The sequence below is a fragment of the Athene cunicularia genome (genome assembly GCF_003259725.1).
Source record: "Athene cunicularia isolate RWA chromosome 3 unlocalized genomic scaffold, athCun1 chr3_part1, whole genome shotgun sequence".
In the NCBI taxonomy this organism is placed as follows: Eukaryota; Metazoa; Chordata; class Aves; order Strigiformes; family Strigidae; genus Athene; species Athene cunicularia.
The window spans coordinates 3,032,219-3,057,941 of record NW_020799097.1 but is presented as its reverse complement, the minus strand read 5'-3'; the positions used below and the strand labels follow the sequence as shown (position 1 = coordinate 3,057,941).

Below are 25,723 nucleotides of genomic sequence, written 5' to 3'. Positions count from 1 at the left end.
CCCCCCCCCCCCCAGGCTTTCAAATCTGTGGCTTTTTCAGTTTACCACTTCCAGGCATGGCTGCCTAATCCACTGAACAAGCTGCATCATTTTCCACCCCCCTCCCTTCTTCAGCTATGCAGTTCCTCCGTCCCTCCACCACAACGAGCAGGCTGCGATCTCTTCCAAGGCAGCGCACGTCCCCGCCTGCCTCCCCAAGCCCTGGAGGGCTCTTTGCCTGCCACGCTCCAGCAGCCAAGCTCTCAGGGTCCCCCAGTGCACCTTCTCCCTGCCTCCCCCCCTCTGCCTCTGCCGGAGATGCGGTCGCACATCTCGGGGCTGCGTGCTGAGCAGCGGGTGCTGCTGATGGATACGAGCAGCAGAGCTTGCTCGGCTCTCCTGACTCAGGTGCAAGGTTTCCTAGAGCTTCTCCATGCCTCTGTCTTCCTCCCGGCCAGTGTGTAATTATGTAAAAGGAAATTAAATGCTGAGAAGAGCCGTTATGAAAGGGAGCATCGAAGGTTTCCCTTAAAGCAGGCAGAAACCAAAGGAAGATGGATATTGTTAGGAAGGCAGTGTGTTTAAAAATCAGATCAAGTGTCTCCTGGCTCATCATGTCTGTGTGAGCGTGGCTCGTCACAGAAGAGGCCAGCTCTGCCTCTAAACAGGGACAGGACCAGCTGCGACACTGAGGGATGCACGCTGGCGAAACGGCCCACAGCAGGGCTTATAAACCCGGGTACAGCCCGTGCTAACATGCCCAGACTCCAGCTATTTCCATAGGGTTCACACAGTCTCTTATGGACTCATTTAGTGCTAGAACAAGGTCAGTTTACCATGTTATATGGCATACATCCCTCCTCCAAGCCCCAGTCCTCCCTGCACCTAAGACTGCAATGCTAAGCCCAGTGCAGGAAGCCAATCCAGGCTCCAGGCTTCTCCAAATGGGTCAGAAGAAGGTCTCCTTCTTCTGTTTAAGGAGTTTTAGGAAGGGAGTTACTGGAATGACTATTAGGAAGTTTTGTTTTTTTTTCTCCTAGTCCCCATGTTAAGATAGGTGTTGAGGTAAGAATAATAAATACACTTGGAAGTCTTTACTCAAACCCAGAGTTTGTTTGTTTACTCAAACTCCAGAGTTGTTTAGGAGCATGGTGATAGAAGGAGCTGATCTTGCCCGTTGTAGCTGCAGTGAGCAGGGGGTACTGCTCGGACTAGTAGAAAGGGATGCAATCGGGTTAACGCTTAATTTCCAGGTTTCCATATCTATTGGGTGGGCAGAAGAAAGAAAAGCCTCAGAATACCTTGCAAGAACCATTTTCCCCTGAGAGGGACCTGTTTGAAAGCTTTGGGTGGAACCTGTATTTTATGGCTCCTTCAGCACTCAAACCCAGACCTGTTTCACTAATGGGCCCCTGCTGACCCAAGAGGGATCATCTCCTGCATCATCTGGCACCACCAGCAGCACAAGTGCTGGAGCTGGAATTTGAGGTCAAGTCCCAGCCTCAGTAAAGCTTGGGACAACACCCCGGGGATTTCATGAAGGTCAGGATTTGTTCCTTCATCATTTCCCTAGCACAAGGCAGACCAGATCCCAGCTTAGCTGCCGTTGCCTGATGACTCGGGAAGAGCAGAAAATAGCACAGAGAGAGGCAAGAACTTGGCGTACTCCATCAGACGATCAGATCTGACCTGGAAGGTGCATGCTGAGAGCCTGAGCTGGGGCGCTTTGTGCTGCGGCTGCTGGGACAAACGAGTCAACATCAGTTCCCGAATGTGCACGTGGAAGGAGCTGATGTTGGTACGGGCCCTTAGTGAGCCATTGATCTGCTACAGCCACAGCTGTGTGGGTCCAAAACAGAGTCAACGGAAGGTGAGGTTGGAAGGATGCCTCCAAAACATGGATCCGAAGTGGCTAAAGGAGGTGAGATGAGATGCTCACCCTCCAGCAGCAACTTTCTCCAGGGAATCTACACAGAAGCTTGGTGATGCATTTAGACCTACCCTTAGGGTTAGGCAAAAGAAGGTGATGGGACTCTGTAGAGGATGAACTGCTGTCCCTCACTCGCCTTAACTGTCTCAAGATTTAGGAGCGGATGGGATGAAAGGGTGCCCATCTCTCTCAGATTGCTGGACAGCACTGGCCAGAAGACTTCCCCTGATTTAAATAACATTTGCAGGGGGAAACATAATATTAAGAAAAAAGGGCCAGCGACCCAGATCTTAATTTCATAATCACTTCTAGCAGATAATCCACCTCAGTCCTTGCGGAATAAACCATCCTTAAACCTGCAGAAGTGCCTGTTCCTCTGCACTGAATGGAAAGGAGCACAGATAACCAGCTTAAGGGAGACACCCAACTTCTAGGCAGTCAGTGAGGTGAGAGGGATTCCAGTTTTTCAGCATAAATCTCTTCTTAAAGAGATTTCCTTTTACTTAATTTTTTTTCATGTGGCTACTTTAAGGCTTAATGAGATTTAGCCGAATCTCTAACGCCCTTCCACTCATGTCACCAGTTCTTTACGCAAAGCTTTTGCTGGGAATGTGCCTGCACGAGGCTGCAGTTTCCAGAGCAGGGTTTCTCCCCACAAAAAGGACTGTCTATCCACCAATGGTCTGCCCGTCTCCTCTATAACCCTGCTGTTGATCTGAAAGAGATTTGCAGCATAAGCCTTCATTTTGCAAAGTACTGTTGAAATCTCTGGGATTTTGAGAGGTGTCTGCAAGCCCCCAGTAAGTAGTCTGAAGCTGCTTGTATATTTGAGAAAAAGCAACGCCAGCTTCAGTTTTTCTGGGGGTGTTGCTCTTTTAAACAGGCCTAAAAGGGATTTTAGACATCTCAGCTGCAAATATATGTTTGCTGTAGAGTGTTCTTGGTGGAGTGTGCAAATCTTCTTGTCCCTCCCAAAGCAAAGTCTGATATTTTGTCATGTCCTCACTCCTTCTGTACCATGTCTGGGGGCCCTTTATGATCAGGGCTTGTCCCTTTTTGCAGGGGCACACTAAGATGCTTTTCTGTCACTTAGTTTAGAAGACTTAACTGGTCTTTGCAGGGTATTGAAGGACAAGCAACGTTGGTGGATTAGCCATTGTCCTCACTGCCCAGAGAAGGCATTCCCCGTTGAGCTGAGTGAGTTCAGAATGAGCCAAGCTCAAGTTAAACCCTCCTGCACCTGAGTGAGAGGATTCCTGTGTGGATGATAATGAATTAAGTCCAATGCGGAGATAAATTTCTCCGTTAATTTCCCCCCAATGCCAGGCCAATAGTTAACCAATAATATGCTGTGAATAATGGATATGCTGTGAACTACATACTGTCTGAAATGTCCTATTAGATATGTTCATAGGACAGGAAATATCTGAAGGCATCACGACTTGTTGAGGAATCTGAATGGATCTGAAACCAGGATCATATCTAAGGGACGACACATGAATGGATTGTTTCTTATTCAGTCCCTGTCCTACTCAGGACCCAAAATGAAAAGTAAGATTCTTAGCTGAATCCCCCAACTTAGAAAGAAAGCCTTCAGCCTTTAGTCACCCAAGGGTGTGATTCACAAATGTGAGCAACACTGGCCTGAACTGGCCTGATAGTAACTAAAGAGTCTAAAATTCCCATGTCTCCGCTGAAAATGGAGACGATACTCATTAGATTTGGAAGCTCATCCTACAAGTAGGACTACTAACCTTGAAGGAGCACTAGCAGTTATTGCAGGATCCTTCATGGATCGAGGAGGTACAAGCCAAGCAGGTACATCCATCGGAGAGCTGAGCAGAAATGGCACCAGCAGCGGACATTCATCATCACCACTGTTGCCCTGTTAGCATGGGCCTGACGTGGTTTTGCCTTGGACCAGCTAACTCTGAGCCAAACAATCCCCAAGGAGGCCTTGGGAGTAAACACAAACCAGGCACCATTCCCCGCAGGGCAGCTGGACGTGGCCACCTTCGGATGCCAGGAGATGGGATATGTATGGGGCCAGAGCGTGCCTACTGGCCACCAGGCTGGAGATCCCTGCAAATAATTCTTAGTAGAGATGAAGCCACAGAAGGCTATGGGTGGGAGATGCCATGCTGGGTGGAAAAGCATATGTAGGTGCTTGCTGTGAGGTGTTGCTGCCTGTTTCCCACGGGTCACTTTCAGTTTGGGTGTAACTAAGTATGTACATCCCAACAGTGCACAAACATGAATCCAAAAGCCCTGATTCAAATCTCTGTGGCTTCACTACACAAAATTGTCCCCATTTGTGCAGAGTCCTGTATGCAGAGTTACCCATCATAAATAAGCTGTGGTTCACCCTTTCTACACAGGTAGCAGATTCCACAGGGCTCAGTACAAAAAAAAGACTGACATCTCATCTACAGACTGTCTTAGAGATGGGTAAGACATTAATGCAGACCCAAGCTAAGTTCTGTTCCTCCAGAAGCAGAACTCATCCTTTCTTTTTTCCTAAGAACCAGCAAGATAACTGCAACGTATGCCTAAAAAAAGTCTTTGCCTCATAGAGACCTCAGCAACAGGAGATGGGGTGGCCATAAGGTCTACTAGAGTCACACTCTGGGCTTTGGCTTGGGCTGTGAGACAGATCATAAAGAAAAAAACGATGCTAAAACTTTGTCCGTGGGGTTGAAGGCATATTCTTTCTTTCTCTCTCTCATGCCATTCCTTGGGGGGTAAAAGCAATGGGAGACATCCATCACCCAGACCTGGCTCCCTGTGACAGAAGGGGCATGAGCAGAAAAGCTCATTGCCGTGTGGGCAAAGGTCCCCACCAGTTGTGCACTTGCTGAAGGAGCTTGGCAGGGAGGAACTGGGGAAATTTGCATTTGAAAGTTTGTCCTGCTTCAACCACAGTTTCCCTTTAAATGTTCATCAGCAGACCAAGGAGGCACCTCACAAAATGCCCAGATAGCTCCAAACACATAAGCAGCTCGCCTGGGAGGCCACTCATATGACTGAAGTGCTTTGCCAGAGTGGGGCATATGGCTCTGTTCCTGCCTTCCCCTCCTTCTCACCAAAGCCGGATGACAGATAGCAATTTGGTGCCCTGCTTGAAATGAGTCGCTGGTCCCGGGCCAATTCCCAGCAGCATCAAAAAGCCATCTCCACAGTTGGCAGTAGGCACTGAGGACGTCTTGCTCTGGCATGCTGAGAGCAGGCCAAGCCCGAGGCATGCTGGCAGTGAGCAGCACGGGGAAAGCTTGCCCTATCATCGGCCGTATTGTCCCAGCGCGGTGGGGAAGGACTGGGTCCAGGAGCCTTTGAAGACGGTGACAGCATTTATTTTTTTTTTTTAAATCCAATGGGCTTTGGAGCAAGCCCAAAGAGAGACGTCAGCCCTTAGCCCGTCCTCACCTGCAGCTTCTCTGTCCACCACCTTGCCATAGCTCCCGTTCTGTTATTTTGGAGTGCTGATAAAAGCCCTTCTGTTCCATACCACGTGCCACCATCACACGTATGACATGCCACAGCCAATAAAGATGAGTCACCATTCACAGGACAGCGCTGGCAGGTAGCCAGTGCTGCCAATTTTAGGCTTTGTAAGACTGTGGTAATCACTGGAAGGGGGTTACATCATCAGAGCACTACACAAGCATCAGCACATGCTGCTCCTAAGAGCTGCAGGCCAGCTGGGAAACTGAGGCACAGTGGAAAGAGGTTTGAGTAGCCAAAGGTCTTGGGGAGAATCTCTAGGCTGCAGGCTCCTGGGGAGCAAATTCATGCCAAGCAGATTCCAGGCAGGAAAATAAGGCTTTTTCAGGTAATTTTATGCTACAGACTTTCTTGGAGACATACCTGTCGCAGCAGATTTGTGATTAGAGCATAGGAGAAGGTGGCTTCATACTGCCGTCCCATTGGCAAGTAAAATGCCTGGGAATTCAACTCTTTTTGTCTTCAGATTGCTCTAGTGTGGAGCTCTGGGGTTCATGTCAGGCGTCTAGGAGAGCATGGATGAGCAGAGAGCACACAGCCTCTGAGATGTGCAAAAAAAATGGGGAAGATGCTAGGCAGGTGCTGGGCAGGGACTTCTCTGTGCTTCTGCTCCTAATGTAGATGGAACAGTTCAGGTTGATGCAACTGGCTCAAAATTGCTGAGTACTGAAGGGAAGAACTTTCTTGTTTCAGAAACTGTACATTGATTTATGTGATTAGCTTGGGGTGAGAGTCCCGAGTCTGGGGGTGCAGCAGATTTACTGTGTCATTAGAAACCTCCTGAAATGACTTTTGTCCTCAGTGGCATTTGACCAGCCTCATGCTCTCAGTGCCCTCAGTACATTCACGTCTTCACACGGACGGTCGCTGATGGGAGATGTGCACCAGGCGTGGCCATTCCCCCTTTACAGCCCATACCTGATATGCCCTAAGGTGCAAACAGATGTTTGCAGTAGAGGAATGGATGCATGTGTTGATCTCAGCCTGCCCTTGGGGAAGGCGGTGTTCATTAATCTGCGGAAGAGGCAGTCTCAACTCCATCTTGTACACACATGAACTTCTGAGAAGGCAGAAAGACCCAGGAGAAACGAGCCAACGTGAGCGTGACTTTAACGGGTGGATGCTGGCGTGTCACTGAGTTCTGGCCTGCTGCACATCACTTAGACCTTTGCAGAGTGTACAAAGCATGGGAAGAGGAGAGGAATAAACAGGTTCCTGCTGTTATCCTTGGAAAACAGTGTCTCTAGTGCCTTCAGCTACCCCACTGTGAGACAGCACCAGCTGCACCACATCCGGTTTTGTCACTTTGTCACTCCCCCTCACAGAAATGCTCTGCCAGTCTCACTTTAATGATGTCAGCCCTGTATACTCTCCAGAAGTGCTGAAAGATGCTCCTTTTCAGGACACCAGTCCCCTCACCTGCAATTGGCGCTAAGACAATTCCACCAATGGCACCTTACACAGTAACAAAGATCTATAAACCTTAAGGTTAGCAAAGCGTGCACTGCTAGCGCATCCCCTCTAAACACACTGAATGAAGACCTCTTACCTTGGCCAGGGAGTGTGAACCAAGTTGAGTTTTCTTCCTCTTCCCCATCGGGGCAAAAGCATTTCCAGAACTGGGATGAAGTTACTTCTCTAATGGCCTGCAAACTTTCTATGTTCAGGCCAGACCATTAACCAGAGGTGGGTCGCAGGATCCGTGTTTGGTACTGTCACAGACTGTCTGAAACGTTGCCTTGATGTTGCCTCATCTCCAAGGAACTGGCCATGGGAGCTGTATTTATAGCAGGAAGTTCCTTCACTAAGCCCCGGCAGAAGATGTTCCTTCCCCAATGTGGTGAAGAGTCTGTTGGCTTTCATCTATGCTGATAAACTGAAACACATCAGAACATGAGCACAGCCACCAGATCTCAGCCATCCATGTGGTTCAATTATCAGCACAGTCCTTGGCACATTTTTAGCTCATGGCAGTTAGCACCAGCCCAAACAATTCCCAGGCTTGGCTCAGGTGTTAGCACAGGCCAAGAACAATTCCCAACAAACAGCCTGGATTGAGCCACCCTGTTTTGGAGGCTGAGACAGAACAATGACATGGATGTAGCAGTCAACAGAACTAGGCTTTCCTCAGTTACCGATCTCCAGGCACGGGGTCCCAGGTTCAAAAACCGACTGCCCCAGACCTGTGCTAGGGAAAAGATATTCTCATGGTTACTTTTGGAAGCAGACAGCAAAACTCCTAGGGCTTTCCTTGACAGTGCTGATGTGCTCCCCTATTTTTTGGGGAGTATTTTAGTCCCACTTGCAAGATTACAACATCCTTTCAACTTGTGCTAGGCAGATTTAAATTCTTCCCAATGGCTGCGGTTCTCATCTGAATTGAAAAAGAATGCCAGGATAAAGATGCTGTAATAAATATCAAATGTACGATGTTAAAATGCAAGTATGTTGTACGTGTTTGCGGACTTGTGATCTTTCATGCCAACTATCCCTGCTCAGAACACAGAAATGGGTGAGGAGAGATTTTATTCTAAATCAAGCCATGTGTTATTTTCCTTAGAAAAGGTTTTTTTCCCCATTTCAGTGCATTCTAGTAGTATCACAAGGTGTGTTTCTCTTCTAAAAGTAGCAGTAGAGTTCAAATAACATTAGGCCTGAAAAATCCTGGTATAGGAGGCTCGTTCTGATCTTTGCGGAGTGTAAACTGGGAGTGACTCTGCTAGAATCTGTGAAGAGATTCAATATACTCAAGAATCTGAGCAAACTGGACACTAAAGGTTGTGTCTAAAGTGTCCTTCACAAAGAAACAGCTGTCGAATGTGCAATATGATTTTTACTCCAGGAGTAACTCATCATGGCTTTTACCATCTTATTCTTCTCAGTTAATCACAGGGTTTTTTTCTCCTGCTATTCTGGGAAAGACTGTTTTAAATAGCAGAGGGAAGAAACCTGGATCTCAACAATCAACAACCACACAACACTGCACATCTAACCAAGAGGCTACAACACCAGCATAGTCATACTTGGGTGTCTTAACTCTAGAGATCCGTGCTAATGGTGGTGCTTAGCTCTCCATATTAACTATAAAGGTAGCTTAGGTTGAGTTTTTTTTCCCATCTCAGGTGTCTGGTAAGATTTGGATGCCTCTGGGCCATTCTGATGTAGATACAGGACTCTGCTTAGGCTACTCTGATTTCTGAACCGGGGTCAGAAGCAAAGGAGCGCAAGATGAACCGGGAAATGCACCAAGAAAAAGCACTGGAAGTCTGTAGGGGTGACTTGTACATTTTTCTGATGGGCGCATTTCTTTCAGGTTGAACCAGGTTTCTGTGATAGACTCTACTGCCCTGTAACATTGCCTACAAATCGGGATTTTTCTCTGCACGCATAGATTTAAATCCTGTCCTTGCTGGAGGTGTTTTCAGGACATCCTGATGGAGCATTTCAAATGAAATCTCTTGGGATCTCTTGAGGAGCTTCAAATCCTCTTGTCTGTGGCTGTTCACTTTGGGGGATTCAGGTGGGGTTCTTTTTCAGTGTGATTCCAAGAGAGAGGTTAAAGGCATTCAGATTAACAGGAATTTAACCAAAGTCTTTACAATTATAGTGATGACTGTGCAGAGGGTATCTTGCCCTGAACGGAGTGGCAATTCATACAGTTTTTGACAAAAATAAACACGTATAGGAGTTCTCATGCTCTATTTCCAAACAACCTATACAGTGCCCAGAAAATCCTGGCTGCTGCTCTCCCAGAACATTTCTGCTGCAGAATTAGCCCAGGTGATTGGTACCTGTATGAATTTAGGCCAGGCTCAGACCAGACCATCTCTCCTTCCTATATGAGTGGCATTAGAAGACAGAGATGCACATAGTTGGTTGGTTCTGAGCATCTCTATGGACCTCAGTGCAGCCCTGCCCACGTGAGACTTGTCATGTCCTTTGGAAGATGCACAGGGGAAGGATGCAGGAGGGCATGGTGGGATGATCCTGGAGAGATATTAGCACTTGTGTAAGATAGCCTGAGTCCTCACTGCTCGGGGTGTAGGTTACTGGGCTACGTGAACACCAATTTAAGTGATAGCAGCTATTCTGATTGGAAACACCATCAAACGTAGCCCCACACCGACATCAAAAGCCACCATCAGTAAGATTAATGAGATTTCTTGTTTACTAGCCAACACAAAGGGAAGAACGATTCTATATTAACACCCTCAAAATAGCATCCACTGAAGTGTGACTATCTGCTTTTGGTGAGAGAGGGACGGTGAATTATTTCCTTTACATTTTCTTAACATTTAAGGGGAAGTTTCAAAATGGAAGAGCCATTTCAAAATAAACAGCTTCCTGTCATAACTAATGTCATAATAATTAATGTCACATCAAAGGGACTCCAAAGGCAAGATTAGCCTTGTTGTGTGTCTCTCCTCTACTCCATGACTGCCTCCATCTTCTTCAGGACTGAAACTATTTACCAAATTCACCCCAGATTCCTGAGTGGTCTTACGTACTTACCATGCATTGTTCCCCCTGAAAAGCGTGATTCTGAAGTTATTTTCCTTTAACTCCACCATTAGAGTCCCATCAGAGACTCTGGTGACTGGATGCCCCTTCAGAGAGGGCACAAAGCACAGTTTGCCCATCCGGCTGTAGCAATAGAGTCACACCGGCATTTTCCTCAGACCTAAATTTGAGAGCACAGCTGAGACCAGATTCCTAGAAGGATTAACCTATACTGCCAAAATAACACTTTGCTGGTGTAAAGCTGTCCACATGTCTGTGTTACCCCTTATCTAAGCTCTAGCTGCCATGCCTGGGCTCCCCAGAGCTGTCTGGACGCAGCAGCCACCTGGGCTGATTTACTCTTATCACAAAGCCCAGTCTGGAAAAACCTGATAATAAGAGAGGCTCCATGTCCAGGGGTGGAACCACAGGTCTCCCACATTATTTTTAAAGTGATGAGGGGGATTATATGACCATGTTTGTGGTAGGCAGAGGACTGTGCACAGATTATGTCTGTACCTGTAATGAAAGCAGTGCTGGAGCCCAGGCACTGGCACTCAAGTGATTCTGTTAACATGGTCTCTGGTACAGTTCTGGCCAGTTAGCCCTTCCCCAGAGCTTTCCCAGGCGTGAGAAAATGAGTTCACATAGCCCAGGAATGATTCCCAGAAGGCAGATTGGGTACAGCTACTGAGAGAGTTTAATAGTAAGGACATGGCAGACTCTGCCAACTGGGCTCAGGGTCAACACATAGTCCTGGCTCTGGTTTTTGTTTGCTAGTTTAGATGTCACCACAGTGACCCAGGTTCTCTCAAGGCCTGGGTTCCCGTATGCCTTTCCCCTCTCTACTGTTGTTTTATGAGCCATTATCTGGTGGTGAGCCATTATACAAGATCAAAGATCTGAGTTAGCTAAAGGAGATGCGGCTTGTTTGAAGATCTGTGCATATATAAGGATTGAGATTTCAGCGAGGTGCTGCCAGAAATGTTTTAGCTATGGCGTGGATGACAGTGGCATTTTTGCTGACATAAAGAGGTAAAAACTGAGATACCTGTGGTCAGCATCCTAGGAAAGGAGCAAGGCTATTATGGAAAGCAAATAGCGGAGTTACATGCCTATGAGGACTGTGTTCATAGATCACAGCTGTTGAGATCAGCCGCTTTCTCACCGATGTAGCAGAGGGATATTGTCTTTCTGTTACCCCTGTCTTGAGGATGGTGATAACTCTGTCTGGCTGTTCAAGGAAATGCAGCTTGAATATGTCCTCTGACTGATCACAGCACCCTTCTCTCATCACGAGGGTGCTGGGGGGGTGTTTTGCCTGCTTGGCTTTCGGTGGTATAGAGTATTTTGTTGCGTCACTTGAATTTGTCCACCTTATATTGGGCCTGTCGACTTCTGCTCTGCAAGAGCTGATTATCTTGAAGCCAAGAGCAGGTTTCCCCAACTCTCCTTTCTGCTCTCCTCACCTTGCTGAGACTCAGGGCTCCCCTCTGAGCTCTTGTGGGGAGTTGGTGGATACAAAACCACCGCTCCTAAAGATCCATCTTACCCATTTCTTGTTTGGTCATTGCAGTTTGATCATCCACGCTTCAGGTAGAGTCAACGGAGAGACAGAGAGGCATTTCCAGAGGACGGCTCATCCCATGCCTTGGACAGCTCCCCTTGGGTGGGATAAACACTGACGCACGTGCATGATGCAAGGAAGGTCTTCATTAAGAGTGTTTTAAAACAGGAGGGAAGCTTTGCCAGTCCTTATGTGGTGGGTGATAGCCAACATTTTCAACAGGAGATTTGTCACTTCTCTGAGGTTATTCAAGGACAATCCAAAACAGAGGGCAGATTATCCCATTTCTGCTTGGCCTGGGGTGCTTGTGCCTCCTGCAGAAGGATCAGTCGCTGGCTTGCATCCAGGAGAAGACACCAGACTAGATGGCCCCAGGGCCTGAGTCGGTTTGGCAGCTCCCGAGTTCACAGAGGAGATGAATAGGAGGAGACGTGACAGAAGCAGCCAAGATAATGAGAGCACAGATCAGACGAATGTGGCCAGTCACCTCTTCTAGCAGCAGAGAGAAAGGGGCATTCGGGAGAACTGAAAGGCAGCAGGATGAAAGGGGAAAAAAGCAAGTCCTTTTGAAATACAATCCGTAGTGAACCTGTGGACCTCAGTTCCTCCAGGCAGTGCTCAGGCGAAGGCTGGGGGGAAACTAAAAAGAGATCCAATGTTTCTAGGGTCAGTGAGGACATCTTCATTTAGCAAAAAGAAAGGGGTTTAGGACGCATTCACATTTCAGGACATGAGCCAGCCTTTAACTTCCAAGGGGTGGGAGAGCAAGCAGGTCTGAAGTTGCCTTGCGATGGACTTTTGCAATCTCACAGTAAAAGGTTTGGGAACATGGCTGTTCCTCTGGTCTAACGTGGAAGAGCCTTTCTAGTGCTAGCTTGGACATGGACTGTCCTGTATAGAAACTCAAAGCAAGCCTCAGGTCCTGACAAGTCCCAGTGGGACTGAATGGTAGAAGACCCTCTTTGTGTTGTCCAGATCTACTTGGAGACTGGTTCCTGAACTGAGTTACTTACCTTTGCTTTCTGCCTTTCCCAGTCACCAGTAGTTTTTCCATTTCTTACGGACTGGTGAGGCTGTGTCCTGTGGGTGTCGGGTCCTGCAGAGAATGGGGCTGTGCATGCTCCTTGGAGGCAGGGCTCAGAAGATCTCCCTAGCAAGGGAGCAGATGCCGAGGGTTTGAAACTCGCTCCTTTCCCAATTAAACCACAACATTTTTCATGAGAGAAGGACAGGACACCAATGTAACATCCCTTCCCAGTGTAAGGCTCTGGTTTTTCATCCCTGGTCACTCCAGCTCTGAGTAGAGTACAGAAGTGTCCCATAGAAGAGGAGGGACATTCCTGGGTCAGACTTAGGAGTGATGTTCACCATAAGTGGAACAGTGCTCATCTGCCATAATGGACTGGTGGCACACAGGAGAAACTGCTTAAGAAAGTGTCCTGAAATTCTGTGAGGACAACTAATGGCAAAATGGTCTATGCAGCCCTTCATTATTTATATACTGGTAATGGTCCATATTTTTCTATGATCAAAGTGAACAACAAAGAGGGAAAATGAAGGAAAGAAGACAAAAGTCATTCCCTCCTCTGAAAGGAAAGAAAAAAGAAAGATCAAGCATCAAACTCCAGCAGGAACAAATTAAAATCAGACCTGGGAGTCTGATTCTGACCCCTTTTACTTTGGTGCAAATAAATAAAAACAGATTTAAAAGTAAGGGGGAGAGACTTTCAGGCAGCGTTGTTACAAAAGCAGAATCTGCCTCGATCCGTTTTGGATATAAATGCATTTTCACTCTGTGTGCATCAAAATGAAAACCTGTTCCTTGATTCATACTGAGCTTCAGGGAGGAACGTGCCACCCAAAGGGGAAAACACGATAACAGGGTTCACAGCACAGAGGCCTGAGCAGGCAGCGAGCGATGGGGAGGAAGCGAGATGTGGCACTTGGCATTAAGCAACCATTGCCTTCACGCAGGGGTTGATGGAGGGTTTCATGTCTCACCACATATTTGCTGTCCGGCTCACCCAGGAGAAATGTTGGTATCTTCCCATCTTGTTTTAGTAGAGTCAAAAAAAAAAAAAAAAAAAAAAAAAAAAGAAACAGAGCACCATTTAGGCATCGTTTTCAGCTTTAAAGGGACAGGCACTGCAGTGAACACTTAGGGAATACGCTACAGTAAGTGCATTCACATTACTTAGAGCCAATAACCTGCAGCTGGATTCTTGATGAAAACTGTACAAACAACACTGCGAGTGAGGGAAAAATGGATATATTGTTCACTTGAAATATTCATTTGTGTGTGTGTGCGTGTGATTTGTCTACAGCTTTTATTAGACGAGTTGTAAAACCATGTGTAATTGCATAGCATGAATAAGCCAGATAGACTGGGATGGCTTCCATGTGCTGTTTTTATTTCTGCACGTAGATGGGCTTTAAAAACAGCAATGGCAATTTAAGGGGAGTCGTTGTTTTGAGTCTCTCTTGTGGATGTGGATTTTTCAAAGGCCCTCATTACATTTCTGACATGGCCTTTTCTTTTTCTGGGCCATCAGCAGGAACTAGAGGACGCAAACTGAAACAGGCTGAAATCCAACCTGTCCCTGTGAGCTTCAGAAAGGCTCCAGGAACTTCCCTTGAACTGGGAGTGGTTCATGCTCCTCTCCCCTGGTATCAGATCATTACCTGCATTGTACTCCAGTCCACTCATGTTTTCACGATCCCAAGCAATAGCTCTACTCCTTGGTCCGACACTCTTCTCAGGAAGTTCAGCCTTTTATACAGCCGCCTTATTTCCCACTGCTCTCTCATTTCTCTTCACCGTTTGCTGTTGCTTAGTCTCCGTGCCACGTGTGTTTATCTCTGAGGACTGTTCATTAACTCCCCCTGAGAAAGGTAAAATTACTAAGGCGACAAATCAGCATCAAGGCAGTTCAAGGTGTTGAGTGAGTTCAGCTCCAGATTCAGACACCTAAACAAAGGTGTCTCCGATGGAGGTGTCTCCACATGATGGGGGTGTCCAAGCATCCCTTCTGTTCAGTGGACACATAGGAAATAAAGCCACAGGGACTGAAAAACAACCTTCATACAGATCTGGCTCCACTGCCCGTAATGACAAAGGAAACAATTTGTTTGACTTTTGCCTGGTGTCATTTGAGATGTGCTGAGTACCCTGCCTCGCTCCAGCTCCCAGCTGAAAAATGTTCTTGTCTTCTGTGTGCAAGTTTGTCACATCTGCCAGCTCCACAGGGAGGTCTGGAATATCCGAGACCATCTCAAATGTTGCTGGATTCCCATCTGGGATGGTTTCACTAAGCCTTACTTCTCCGTTGAGTAAATTAAGAGATATTGCTTACCCATGGACACTCTGAGGTGAGTCTCTACAGTAGGAGATGAATCCTGTCTGAAATGCCTTCGTAAGGTGCCCTGTGATGTGAAGGAGATCTATTCCCTGCTCTAGCAGGGATTTTTTGGTGATATCTTGGGTAAATCCTTCAAATCTTAGTGCTTCATCTGTCCAATGGGGACACTATAGAGATCTACCTCACTGTGCCAGATGTAGGTGAGGAGATGTCTCACTGTAAGAACTTCAGGGCACCTTACTAAAAGGATGCAAGGGATTAATTCTTGTGATGTGTCATTCCAGACACATGGGCTTGACTCCTCAGTGGTGCTGACTACAGCCTGTGAGTCACTCATTGCTTCCTAGCAGGTAACAGGAGGAGTCCAAGGGCTGTTGTACAGGCCGGTGCAGAGAGTTTGAAGATAACCCCAGTCTATGCCAGTCTGACTTGTTACAGGCAGGTGGGATACAGATCCCACAGATGCAGCCACAGGGCTTCCAGCCCCATGGTACCTGATGTCCCCCTGGCTTGAGAATGCCCACAGAGATGTGGCAGTGCCTGGCATGTATTTTGCACTCCCAAGATGAAGCACAGAGTGGGAGGAGTGGGAGTGGGTTTTTTGAAGTTACTTCAGTTTTAAACCAACCCCAACCCTTTGACAAACAAACTTGGAAGGGAGTTGAAACCCACTCGTGCTAGATGAAGGTGCGTCAGTCACCACGTGCAATAGTCAAAATCAAAATAAAAAATTACTTCACATGTGATCCAACTTAATCAGGACTTTTTTTTGTTTTAGTTATAACAGGAGAGATCTCTATACTTGCTTAGAAATAAGGCCTGGAGAAGTGGAAAAGCAAAGCAACAGTTTATCCCACAGTCTGTGAGAGTTGTACATTGTATGAAGGTGTCACAGACCAGAAGTACCGGGGAGAGATGGGAAAGATGACAAAGGCCAAGGTGTGCTTTGTCATTTAAGTCTGTATGAAATAGCCAGGGAATAATTTCTGTAACAACTCGATAAAAAGTACTGGAGAAGTTTTTGTATCACTCCATGGTTCCCGTTGACGCCCACCTACTGATCGCACTCCCCTGACTCTCAGGTGCAGATCCTGCTCATCACTAGGATGCCAAACTTCACATTCGGCACAGAGCTGTGAATCTTTAAACAGCGGCAGGAATATGTCAAACTGTCTAGAGATACTTCGTTCCCTCCCTCAGATCTTAGTACAAACGAGGAGGCAACGAACTGTTTTGTAAGGGTAGGACTCATCCCACCTGACGGCTGGTGTTCGCATGTCCCTGCACTCCCCTGTCAAGGGATGGAGTCAGACACCTTGGGAGCATGAGTCAACCCCTCCCTGTCCCACACACGGATCTTAGGACAGGGTGAATCACTTTCTGGGGGTGTTTGCCTCTCTCTGTTGACTCGAGGAGATGTTCAGATGACTATCAGCACGCAATGTGAGTGACTCAACACACATACTCCCAGCCAGCTCTGTGGAGTTTACGGCGAAGGCTGTGATTAGTGTAGGTTTCTGCACTGAAAACGTTACAGCGGGAAAAGCCTTTATGTGTATACTGGGGTTTTGTTTCTGGTGTATTTTATTCCTCTCTCTATTCCAGAATAAATGAACCCAACAGAAACATTTTTAAGCCAGTGTGACACATCTGTCTCTTGTGGGTTGGCTCTGCTTAAGTTTGAGTACTCAGGTACATCTAATGCCTTACAAGTTTCTAGTGTAACAGTACTAAAATAAGTCAACACATTACGAATTTTTTTCTGCTAATCGTGGAAAGTTTTTAAACTGAATAGCTAGAAGATACTGCAACTAACAGTACTTATACACACAGCATCACTTAAAAATTGTGTGACACTGCTTAGCCTTCCAAGGCGGTTATTATGTCTATCAAAAATGCAACACATCTGGTAGGTTAAAAATAAATATTATCTACATCTGTTTGGGGCTGAGGCTATTCACTTTCAGAAGTTTTCATCCATTAGAGTCCCCAAGTCTTAGTATAAGTATAGCAAGTGTTTCTTATTGAGGACTTAGAACTTGGGGAAAATTGTGGTTTTTGCAAAGATGGTGGCCTAAAGCTTCCCTCTTTGATCAGGCCACCTATCTTAATGGTTTGTGGTTTGTTGTTTTTTTTTAAATTCAGTCTGAAATGTTCACATGTGAGCCCAAAGGCGAGTTATTCAGAGATTTGAGAGCTGATGGAAAGGCAGAGTTTTGGTGGACCTACAGGCTGGGAGAATTTCAATGAGGAGCAGAGGTGGAGGTCCACCCTCCTTCCTGGCCACCTTCTCCATCACCTCTCCTCCAGACATAGCTGGGCTAGAAGGGGGGAAGTCTAACCCCCACTGCACTGTGGGCAGGGTTCTCAAAAAGAAAAACATAAATTCTCTAGAGTGAGGTCTGAAGAGCCAGCAGATCTTCTTTCCATCCCTGTAGGAGCCAGGTCCTTGTAGGTAGAGGGAAAAGTGAGAAGAAAACAGGAGAAGAAATTCAGATTTTTGAGACATTTTAGCTTTTCAACTCTGAGCAAGCTGCTCCTTGGGTTTTCTTAAAGTAGTAGAAGGAAAAAAGAGCTGGAGGTTTCTTCCAGTACGTTACAGATCAGAGATGGAGGGGTATTGGTTATTGCTTGATTTGCTTGAAACCGTTATAATTTTTCCTTTAGATTTTATAGCTGATGCTCCCAGACGAATCTTTGGCCGAGGAACAATTGAACTACAGCTACCAAATCATTGAGCTTCCCAAACATAGTCCATCATCTGCTCCCTCACCTGCAGAGCAGTTGTCCAGTGAGCAGCAGTGGAAGCAAAGGAATAAGAAGCCTTTTCTTTTCCCAAGAATCTTTCAATTAATTTTTATTACCATGTTTTGCTCAATGAGTTATTCAATTTAACCTTGAGAAAAATCAATGGTATTATATTTTTTAAAGCTCCTGAAGTGTGATGGGGCACTATTTTATCCTTGGAGCTAATTTAAGTGTTGGTTGTGATGGGGAATAAGATCAGGCCCTTTTGGAATATCATGGCATGACTGCCCAAGCCAGGGTACAGGGAGACGAGTTGGGAACTGAGGGTGATCCCAGCACAGGCAATGCCCTCACTGATGGGAGCAGTACCAAGGGTCTGAGTGCACTGGGCAGAGCTGCATGCTGGTAATGCTTCCCTCAGCAGTCCCAGACAAGGCAAGGACCAGATCCAGGGTCTCTTCAGGGGGTCCCACCTGGAGCAGAGTGAGACAGAGCTGGCGACGTGACTGTGACTTGGATCTGTGGTCCAGCCAGGGAGACCAGGCTGGAGTTAAACTACCTCCAATATAGGTCTTCAGTCCATCCTGGAAACAGGGCAGGGGAGTTGCTGGAGGGATCAGATTCTTTGTTTTGGGACCGTTTGGAGGGTATTGATGAGTCTTGATGTTTCCTACATTTATATATTCATCTCCATGGGACCACAGGGTGACAAAAAAACTGACCAAGTGCCCATTTTTCCCAAAGGCAAATGCAAATGGGGATTCCTGATTAAGGCAGAAACACACATAAGTGAGTGTGGATGTTGCTTGTATGAAAGTATTTTAGAATAAAAAAGATCCGTGCAGTTAGAAGGAGTATAGACGCCTGCTCTTGTGATGGTGCACTCCAAGATAGACCCGTTTCTACAGCAAGTAACCTTCATACTTGGGCTGTAGCATTTAGGTGGGATCCGGATTTCAGATTCTCCAATGTTGATCTAATCAGGACAAGGACAGAGGCTGTTGCCTGTGAGAAGAGAAGAGCTGGGGTGGGGTGACAGATCCAGCAGCTCATGAAGATAAGCATAATGTGCTGTGTCAGAGAACTCCAGATTACAGCATCGTTTCCAATACCCACGCTGATATTTCTGTATTTCTCTCCTCCAGACTGTAAGGACAACCTGACATGAGTTGAACCTTTGGGCTGCTGAGCCTGCCCCAGATGCAATAATTTAGTGAGCAGATGATGTTTTCAACCAAAGCTCCTGTCTAACTCAGTGGATCTGTGTGTCTTCCGGCAGGTGTGTCCTCTGTGGCCTCCCTGATGTCCCTGGCTTGGGTGCTAGCCTCCTATCACAAGCTTCTTCGGGACTCTAGGGACGACAAGAAGAGTATGAGCTACAGAGGGGCCCTCATCCATCTCTTCTGGCGCCTCTTCACCATCTCATCCCGAGTTATTTCTTTTGCTCTCTTTGCTTCCATCTTCCAGCTCTACTTTGGGATCTTTGTAGTGGTCCATTGGTGTGCCATGGCTTTCTGGATCATCCATGGTGGGACAGATTTCTGCATGTCTAAGTGGGAGGAGATCCTCTTCAACATGGTGGTAGGGATTGTGTACATTTTCTGCTGGTTTAATGTCAAGGAAGGGCGGACTCGATACAGAATGTTTGCGTATTACACGGTAGTCCTGACGGAGAACGCTACCTTGACGCTCCTTTGGTATTTTTACAGAGATCCTGACACTACTGACTCATATGCCGTGCCAGCACTGTGTTGTGTCTTTCTTAGCTTTGCTGCTGGGATAGCTTTGATGCTGTTATATTATGGTGTGCTGCATCCCATGGGGCCAAGAGCTAAGATCTTTGCCAGCTCCTGTTGCGCCGAGCTGCTCTGGGGCATTCCTTTGCCCCCCGATGTTGAGCCCATGGCACCCCAAACCCCTGGGTACCGGGGGGCCCAGGCTACGCCCACCAGAGCGGTCACGGAGCAACAGGAGGAACTCACAGCTGACACTTGCTTGCCCGTTTTCCAGGTGAGAGCAATGGTACCATCTACTCCATCTGGGCGACCCTACCCCCCCGAGGGGCCTCTCATTAAGATTGACATCCCAAGAAAAAGATACCCTGCATGGGATGCTCATTTTGTAGACAGGAGGTTAAGAAGAACTATCAACATCCTCCAATATGTCACCCCCACAGCTGTAGGTATTAGGTATAGAGATGGACCTCTCTTATATGAGTTGCTACAATACGAATCTTCACTTTAAAGCTCCTTAAAGCAAAAGTAAAAGAGGGGACCTTATTTTTGTTTACGGTAAACACAGATCATGAAACAAACACAAACCTTCAGATAAGCTTTCTTTCTGGTTGCTGTATGTATAAAAAAAAAAGATATTCTCTATGTTTTGTAAGTAAAAACAAAAAGAAAAACTTTTCTTTTGTTTTTTACACACAAGAAACAGTATTTCAACTTCCACACCTAGGATTCACAGGTGGAGAAGGAGGCATCTCCACATCAGTTTTATACCGTACACCAAGTGTAGAACATTATTTATGGGATTGGTGCTGATTGAAAAATAAAAAAAACAAACAAACAAACCTACAACTGCCTTATGCCCTTAGGTGCTGAGTTTCATTAAGTACTGTCACCTTTCTCATGCAAAACTCTTTGATGATTATATGCCAGGAAAAAAAACAAAACAACAAAACAACCAACCAACCAACTGAGATACAAACCTTAAAATTAAAAAAAAAATAAAATAAAAAAAAGAACAACAAACAAAAAGAGAGAAATATATGGGAAAAAAAAAAACTAAATCTTGTTGCTCTTATTGGATTTAGCAGAAAAAAAAATCCCCAAATGTCTAAAGATAAGAAAGCAAAGCCAAGACACCCCCAATGGAGTTTGATTTTTTCCAAAAACTGAAAGACAAAATCAGGCCTGTACCTCAATTTGGCAATGCATTTATAACACCATTTGGCCACTCCTGTGAGCCTTGACCGAGTCACGTTGTCAACGTGATCCCACCACGTAACCGTTTTCCTCGTGTAAATGGGCCGTGCTTAATGGTCAGTTTGCACCAGATTGATATGATAACACAGTATCTGATCTTGTTTCGAACAATTGCACGCACTAAAGCACCACTGTCTTCAGTGGAGTAAATAACAACCGTTTGAGCCCAGAATAAGGCCTGCCACCCTGATTTCTGGAAAATAAGAAATCTCCAAACATTGAAATTATATACCAAAAACGTTATACTAAAGTACATTTACACATATCGAATAACTATTTCAGTAATAATAAAACTCAGCATAGTAGCAAAAAGCGAGTCAATTTAAAGGCACAATACTTGATCAGTGACTGGCAAAATAATTTGACCTACTGTATCATTTTAAGGCTGTGAAAGGCATACATGTATTATTTGTAATCTCGTGTAAGACCTGTCATGTCTCATTCAGTGCGAGCCTTAAAGTGATTGTAAAGCATCCTTCGTTCCATTTTGGGGTTTTTGGGTTTTGATTTTTTGTTTTGTTTTGTTTTGTTTTTAAGGAAAACAAAACATGAAAATCGGGATTAAAAACAAACAAACAAACAAACAACAACAAAACAACCAACAAACTTCTTCAAACGGTAATAACCTGTAAACTGACTCACGTCTCGAGATGATTTGGTGCTTTGTATTTTCGTTGATGTTGTTGTTGTGATTTAGCTGAGAATTCTTCAACTCGGTACATGTGGGGAACTGCTGATAAAAACTGTCTCGTGTCACCCTCTACTGTAAGTACATGGTGAGAAACAACACCAGAGGAGATTCAAGAGCGTAGCAAGAGCATCGTGGTTTAGCGTCGTGGTTTAGCTTAGCCTTCTCACCGCAAGGAGATGCTGCCACCTCCGCTGATGGCAAAGCCTAGACGGTCACCTGCTGAGGGTTGTGTGGTTGTCTTGACATTTCCAAATAACCCGCTCGGTGTCTGAACATTCACATCTCTTGAATTCTGTTTCTGTGCTGGGATCTCTTGTTTCGAGTTAAATCACGGGTTTGCGTCTATCCAACACCCTTTTTCCGTTTCGAGAGTATTGCTCCTTTAAAGGAATATTCCTGTTTCAGGGCATCTTTTCAATCCCACCATCCCTCTACTTGGGAGGGGAAAAACAACAACAACAAAATGAGATATTTTTAAGTGAATGCTGTAGTATTTTCTGTGTGTAATTGCAATTTTTTATTCCAGAAATACTGTAACTGTCTAGGGTGCAAAACTCCCATGCTGACCTGTTCTGAAGAGAAGATCAGCATGGGGGGGAATATTTTTTAATTATGATTATGATTTTTTTTTTAATTTGATGAATCGTTTGGTTTTTTTAATTATAATAGTATTTAAAGAAACTAGTACCAATTTTATATAACAGTTTAAAGAAGCTGAATGCTTTCTTCGCCTGAATATACCTGAAGAGAAACATTTTTTTCAGTCAGTGGTCCTTTGCAGTGTTCTGAGAAAACATTGGGGTTTCTTCAGTTGTTTCATTTTGTTTTGTAAAGAAAACTTTTAACTGGTGTCTTGTCCCTTTTAAGGAGGGAGGGACTCATTCAAGCCAAACTATAGACACACGGCAAAGTTTATAAGAAGCCAAATTGTCACTGGTACTGTAATTCCCAGTCAAACTCCATTTCAGGCAAATGTTTCTGGGCTCTGATTACAACCAATATGATGGTCACATTTTCATGCAAAGGGAGGGATTTTGCCTTGTCATCCCCTATCTGAATTCCCAGTCCCTTGTTTACTGTGCACATAAATATATATATATATACACACACACATATATATATTTGTGAAAAGCTTTCATTTCCCTTCTCCATTGTCTGTATCCCATAACCAGTCCCTTTGCAAGTGTCCTGCTAACATTTCACCCTGCTCCCTAATCAGTATGCTGTCTCCATAAAAAGAGGTAATTTGTGAAGTGAACTTGCTGTCCCCAGCTACTGAGTCATAAAAACACAGAGGTGTCCATCCTCCAGCAACAGGCCTGCATTTCTCCTCCCAGGACTTTCTTTTGACTTACCTTTATTCCTAGTGTACATTTACTCTGATCCAGTTCCCTGAGACTCATGCCTTGTGTAAAAACTCTCCTTGGTCCTTCTGTGAAGAGCTCTACTCTACAAATCCGCATTTCATCGGCATAAGCATGAGGAAGGAATGGATGACCAACAACCCTGATGTTCCTCTGGGACCTTTCCTCCAGGAGATAGCATCCTTGTTTTCAGAAACACCATGAGAAGGTCCCCCTCCCCAAACCTGTCCACCCTGGGCTCTGATTTGGAGATGTGACCTCACTCCCTGGCCCAACTGAACAGCCGGACCCTGCCACTTCGCACCAGGACAGTGAAATGAGTCAACAAGCCGAGGCAAACTCATCAGGAGTTGAGGAGGAGACCCTTCAGTGTTGCCTCTCATGAGCATCTGCAGCCTGCCTTCCCTCAGGAACGGGACCCTTGCTCCAGACCACCACACCAACAGCCGTCCTCTCCATCCCGTTATGGGAACAGAGGGACAAAACACTCTAGAAGTGACCTTACCTCTCAGTGCAGTGCTAACTACTCACAACCAAACCAGCTTGACTAAGGGCTTGACACACTCCTGCTCCAAAGTCCTCCTTCTTCGTGGCTCGTAGTATGGATAACAACGAAGGCAGGTGCCTCCGCTGCATGTCAAGACTCTACCGTTACACTTCGTTGCATAAACTTTCTGCCTCCGCTATTAGTCCTTTCTTTGAACGATATCCACTGGCATCTTGATTTAGCAAAAGCTTTCCAGGGAGAGCCTGTGTCAGCCCTGAAGAGCTATGTCTCTTTGAAGGAGTCCATTACAGCCTTAACATAAAGCACGTGCTCTGCCACTACACCCAACAAGTTCATGGTGGATAGTTTGGTGTGGTGACCAGTTTCCTCTTGGGATTATCTGTGATCTCGTTGCCAAACAGCGCCTTTTGCCAAGCCAAAAGCATGGGGAGCAAAATTATCTCCATCTCTTTATTGTTACTAATCTCAAAGCTAAGAGCCTAGTCCTTGCCTCCTGGGTTTTTTGTTTTGTTTTGTTTTGTTTAGTTTTCACCCAGGGTCCCTTTGGGTTTTGGTGTGCACTTTGGCAGGACAGTCAGTGACTTGTTTTGGTTTCACTTGGTTTTTAACTCCTCAGCTTCTCCCTGGTAGCTTAGTTATACCACGTCCCACCTTCTTGCCAGAAGATACCACATGAGGGGTTTTTCAAACTGTCATGGAGAAGGTTGAGTCCATCTTTATTCACATCACAAGATCAGTGCGCAACTTCTCTGGCACGTTTGTGCTGCTGGATTCACCCTGGGATCATCTAAACCAGTCAACTATGCCATGCCAGGGAAAATCCAGGACATGAGGGCTCCACCATCCCCGTTGTTATATTTTTTAAAGCTTCCCTGGCAAGGTTTTGCCCCACTCCAATGAGCCCTGGGCTTGACCACAGCTTGCACGGGCATTGACACTGGCCAGAGACCATCCCCAATCAACAGTTTGGATGCAGCTGCTCTGTATCGGGGGTGATAGAGTTTAGTAGTGTGGATGCGGCCAGCACTTATCAGTTGGCTTTGTGGCCAGAATGGATCATGTCAGTGCTTGATTTACTAATAAAGATATAACTATATGCCACAGACCAGGATTCAGGATTTGGTGGAGTACATCAGCTCTGATCTGGCATTTTTTTTTCTATTTTCTGCCTGATTCAATGGACAAAGTATTTTTTCAGTTCACTTTGTTCTTTTTTTTGCTGAGGTTGTTTTGCAAACAGCGTCCCTTTTATCGTGCTGATGTCAACCCATCCATCCATCCCTCCATCCATGTCATATGGCTGGCATGCTTAGTGTGATAGCGTTATACATCCGTAGGCAGCTAATTTGGAGACAGGATGATTCAGACCAGATCAAATCAACAATGGAAATACAGGAATTACAAGGTCCCTGCCCATGCCCTTGTCACGCTTTGCCACCCACACGAGGCATTTTTCATCGGCAGCGTCTCCAACCTGAACTGCAGAAGAGGAGCCAGTGTCATATAATTACCAGAGGAAAGTGCAAGCCAGCCACCAATTTCAAGTGTAAATACATATATTTTCAGTGTTTTGGATTGGAGCTAATTGTCTGCTTTATCCTGTCCTTCTCTGCACCTGCCAAAACTCAGTAGTCATTTGCATGTATTTTTATTTAAAGCTGACTAGATGAAACAGGACAAAATTAATTTCAAGCTTTAGTCAGTGGTCTGCTAAAACCTGGCCGATGCTGCTCCTAAGAGGAGCGTTGCTGTTGACTTTCAGAGAGCAGTCATCCTGTGCTCTCCAGATATATTTCTGTCCACACAAGACTCACTTCACAATTTATCCCTACTCCTCATCCCTACACAGAAATGCATGACACACCTGTCACCCACATACCTGCAGCATGACTAAACCTCCTGAAGAAAATGTGGTCTGAGGTTTGTCCAGCATGATTTCATTGAAGCTCAGAGGTGCTTTGAAAAGGAAAACTTACTACTGTGCATTTGCAAAACCTTTTAGTGCCTGATCGCTGGGCAGCTTGGGCAAGAGACAATTTGGAAGCTGCCAGAGTCAGCGGAAATTTGTGGAGACAGGCTTTTCTCTGGATTTTCTTCTTTTACTGGGTTAGCTTTTCTCTGGATTCTGTTCAGATCGAATGTGGTCATGCAAAAAAGGAAAAAAAAAAAAAACCAACACCCAAAAAAACCAACCAAAACAAAACCCAGAAAACAAAAACCCAAACAACCACAACAAAACAAGGTCTATGCCAATCCCCGTAGAAGCTGAGGTACTTGATGTGAGATGATAGGGATGATGTGAACTTCGTTGTGTACCCTTTGCTTGCTGAAGCTTGCATGTTGTTATTTTGGCAGTAGTCTAAAGCCCTGGGGCTTTGGGGATGGTAGTTTCCCAGGGTTATGATTGCTGTCTTTATTTTTTTCCTCGGAGCTCAGGTGTATTCTGGTGCAGAGAATCTCAGCCTGGTTTGAATGACAAGATTTGAGGCTATCCCAAATAGACGTGGGCAAACCTTTCACTGTGTGCAGAACGCATTTCCAGACCTTTGGGTAACCGCTAGCGATTGTTGCAATCCGCTTATTTCT

General features: G+C 45.7%; 1 protein-coding gene across 1 annotated transcript in view; it reads left to right on the top strand.

The window, feature by feature from the left end:
• Window positions 1-20,295, top strand: part of XKR6 (XK related 6) — a 21,999-nt gene extending 1,704 nt beyond the window's left edge. Inside the window, exon 2 of the mRNA XM_026846106.1 lies at window positions 18,864-20,295. Within this exon, the coding sequence (XP_026701907.1) occupies window positions 18,864-19,828 (965 nt within the window). The 3' untranslated portion in view covers window positions 19,829-20,295. The remainder of the gene's footprint in view (window positions 1-18,863) is intronic.
• The last annotated feature ends 5,428 nt before the right edge of the window (window positions 20,296-25,723 follow it).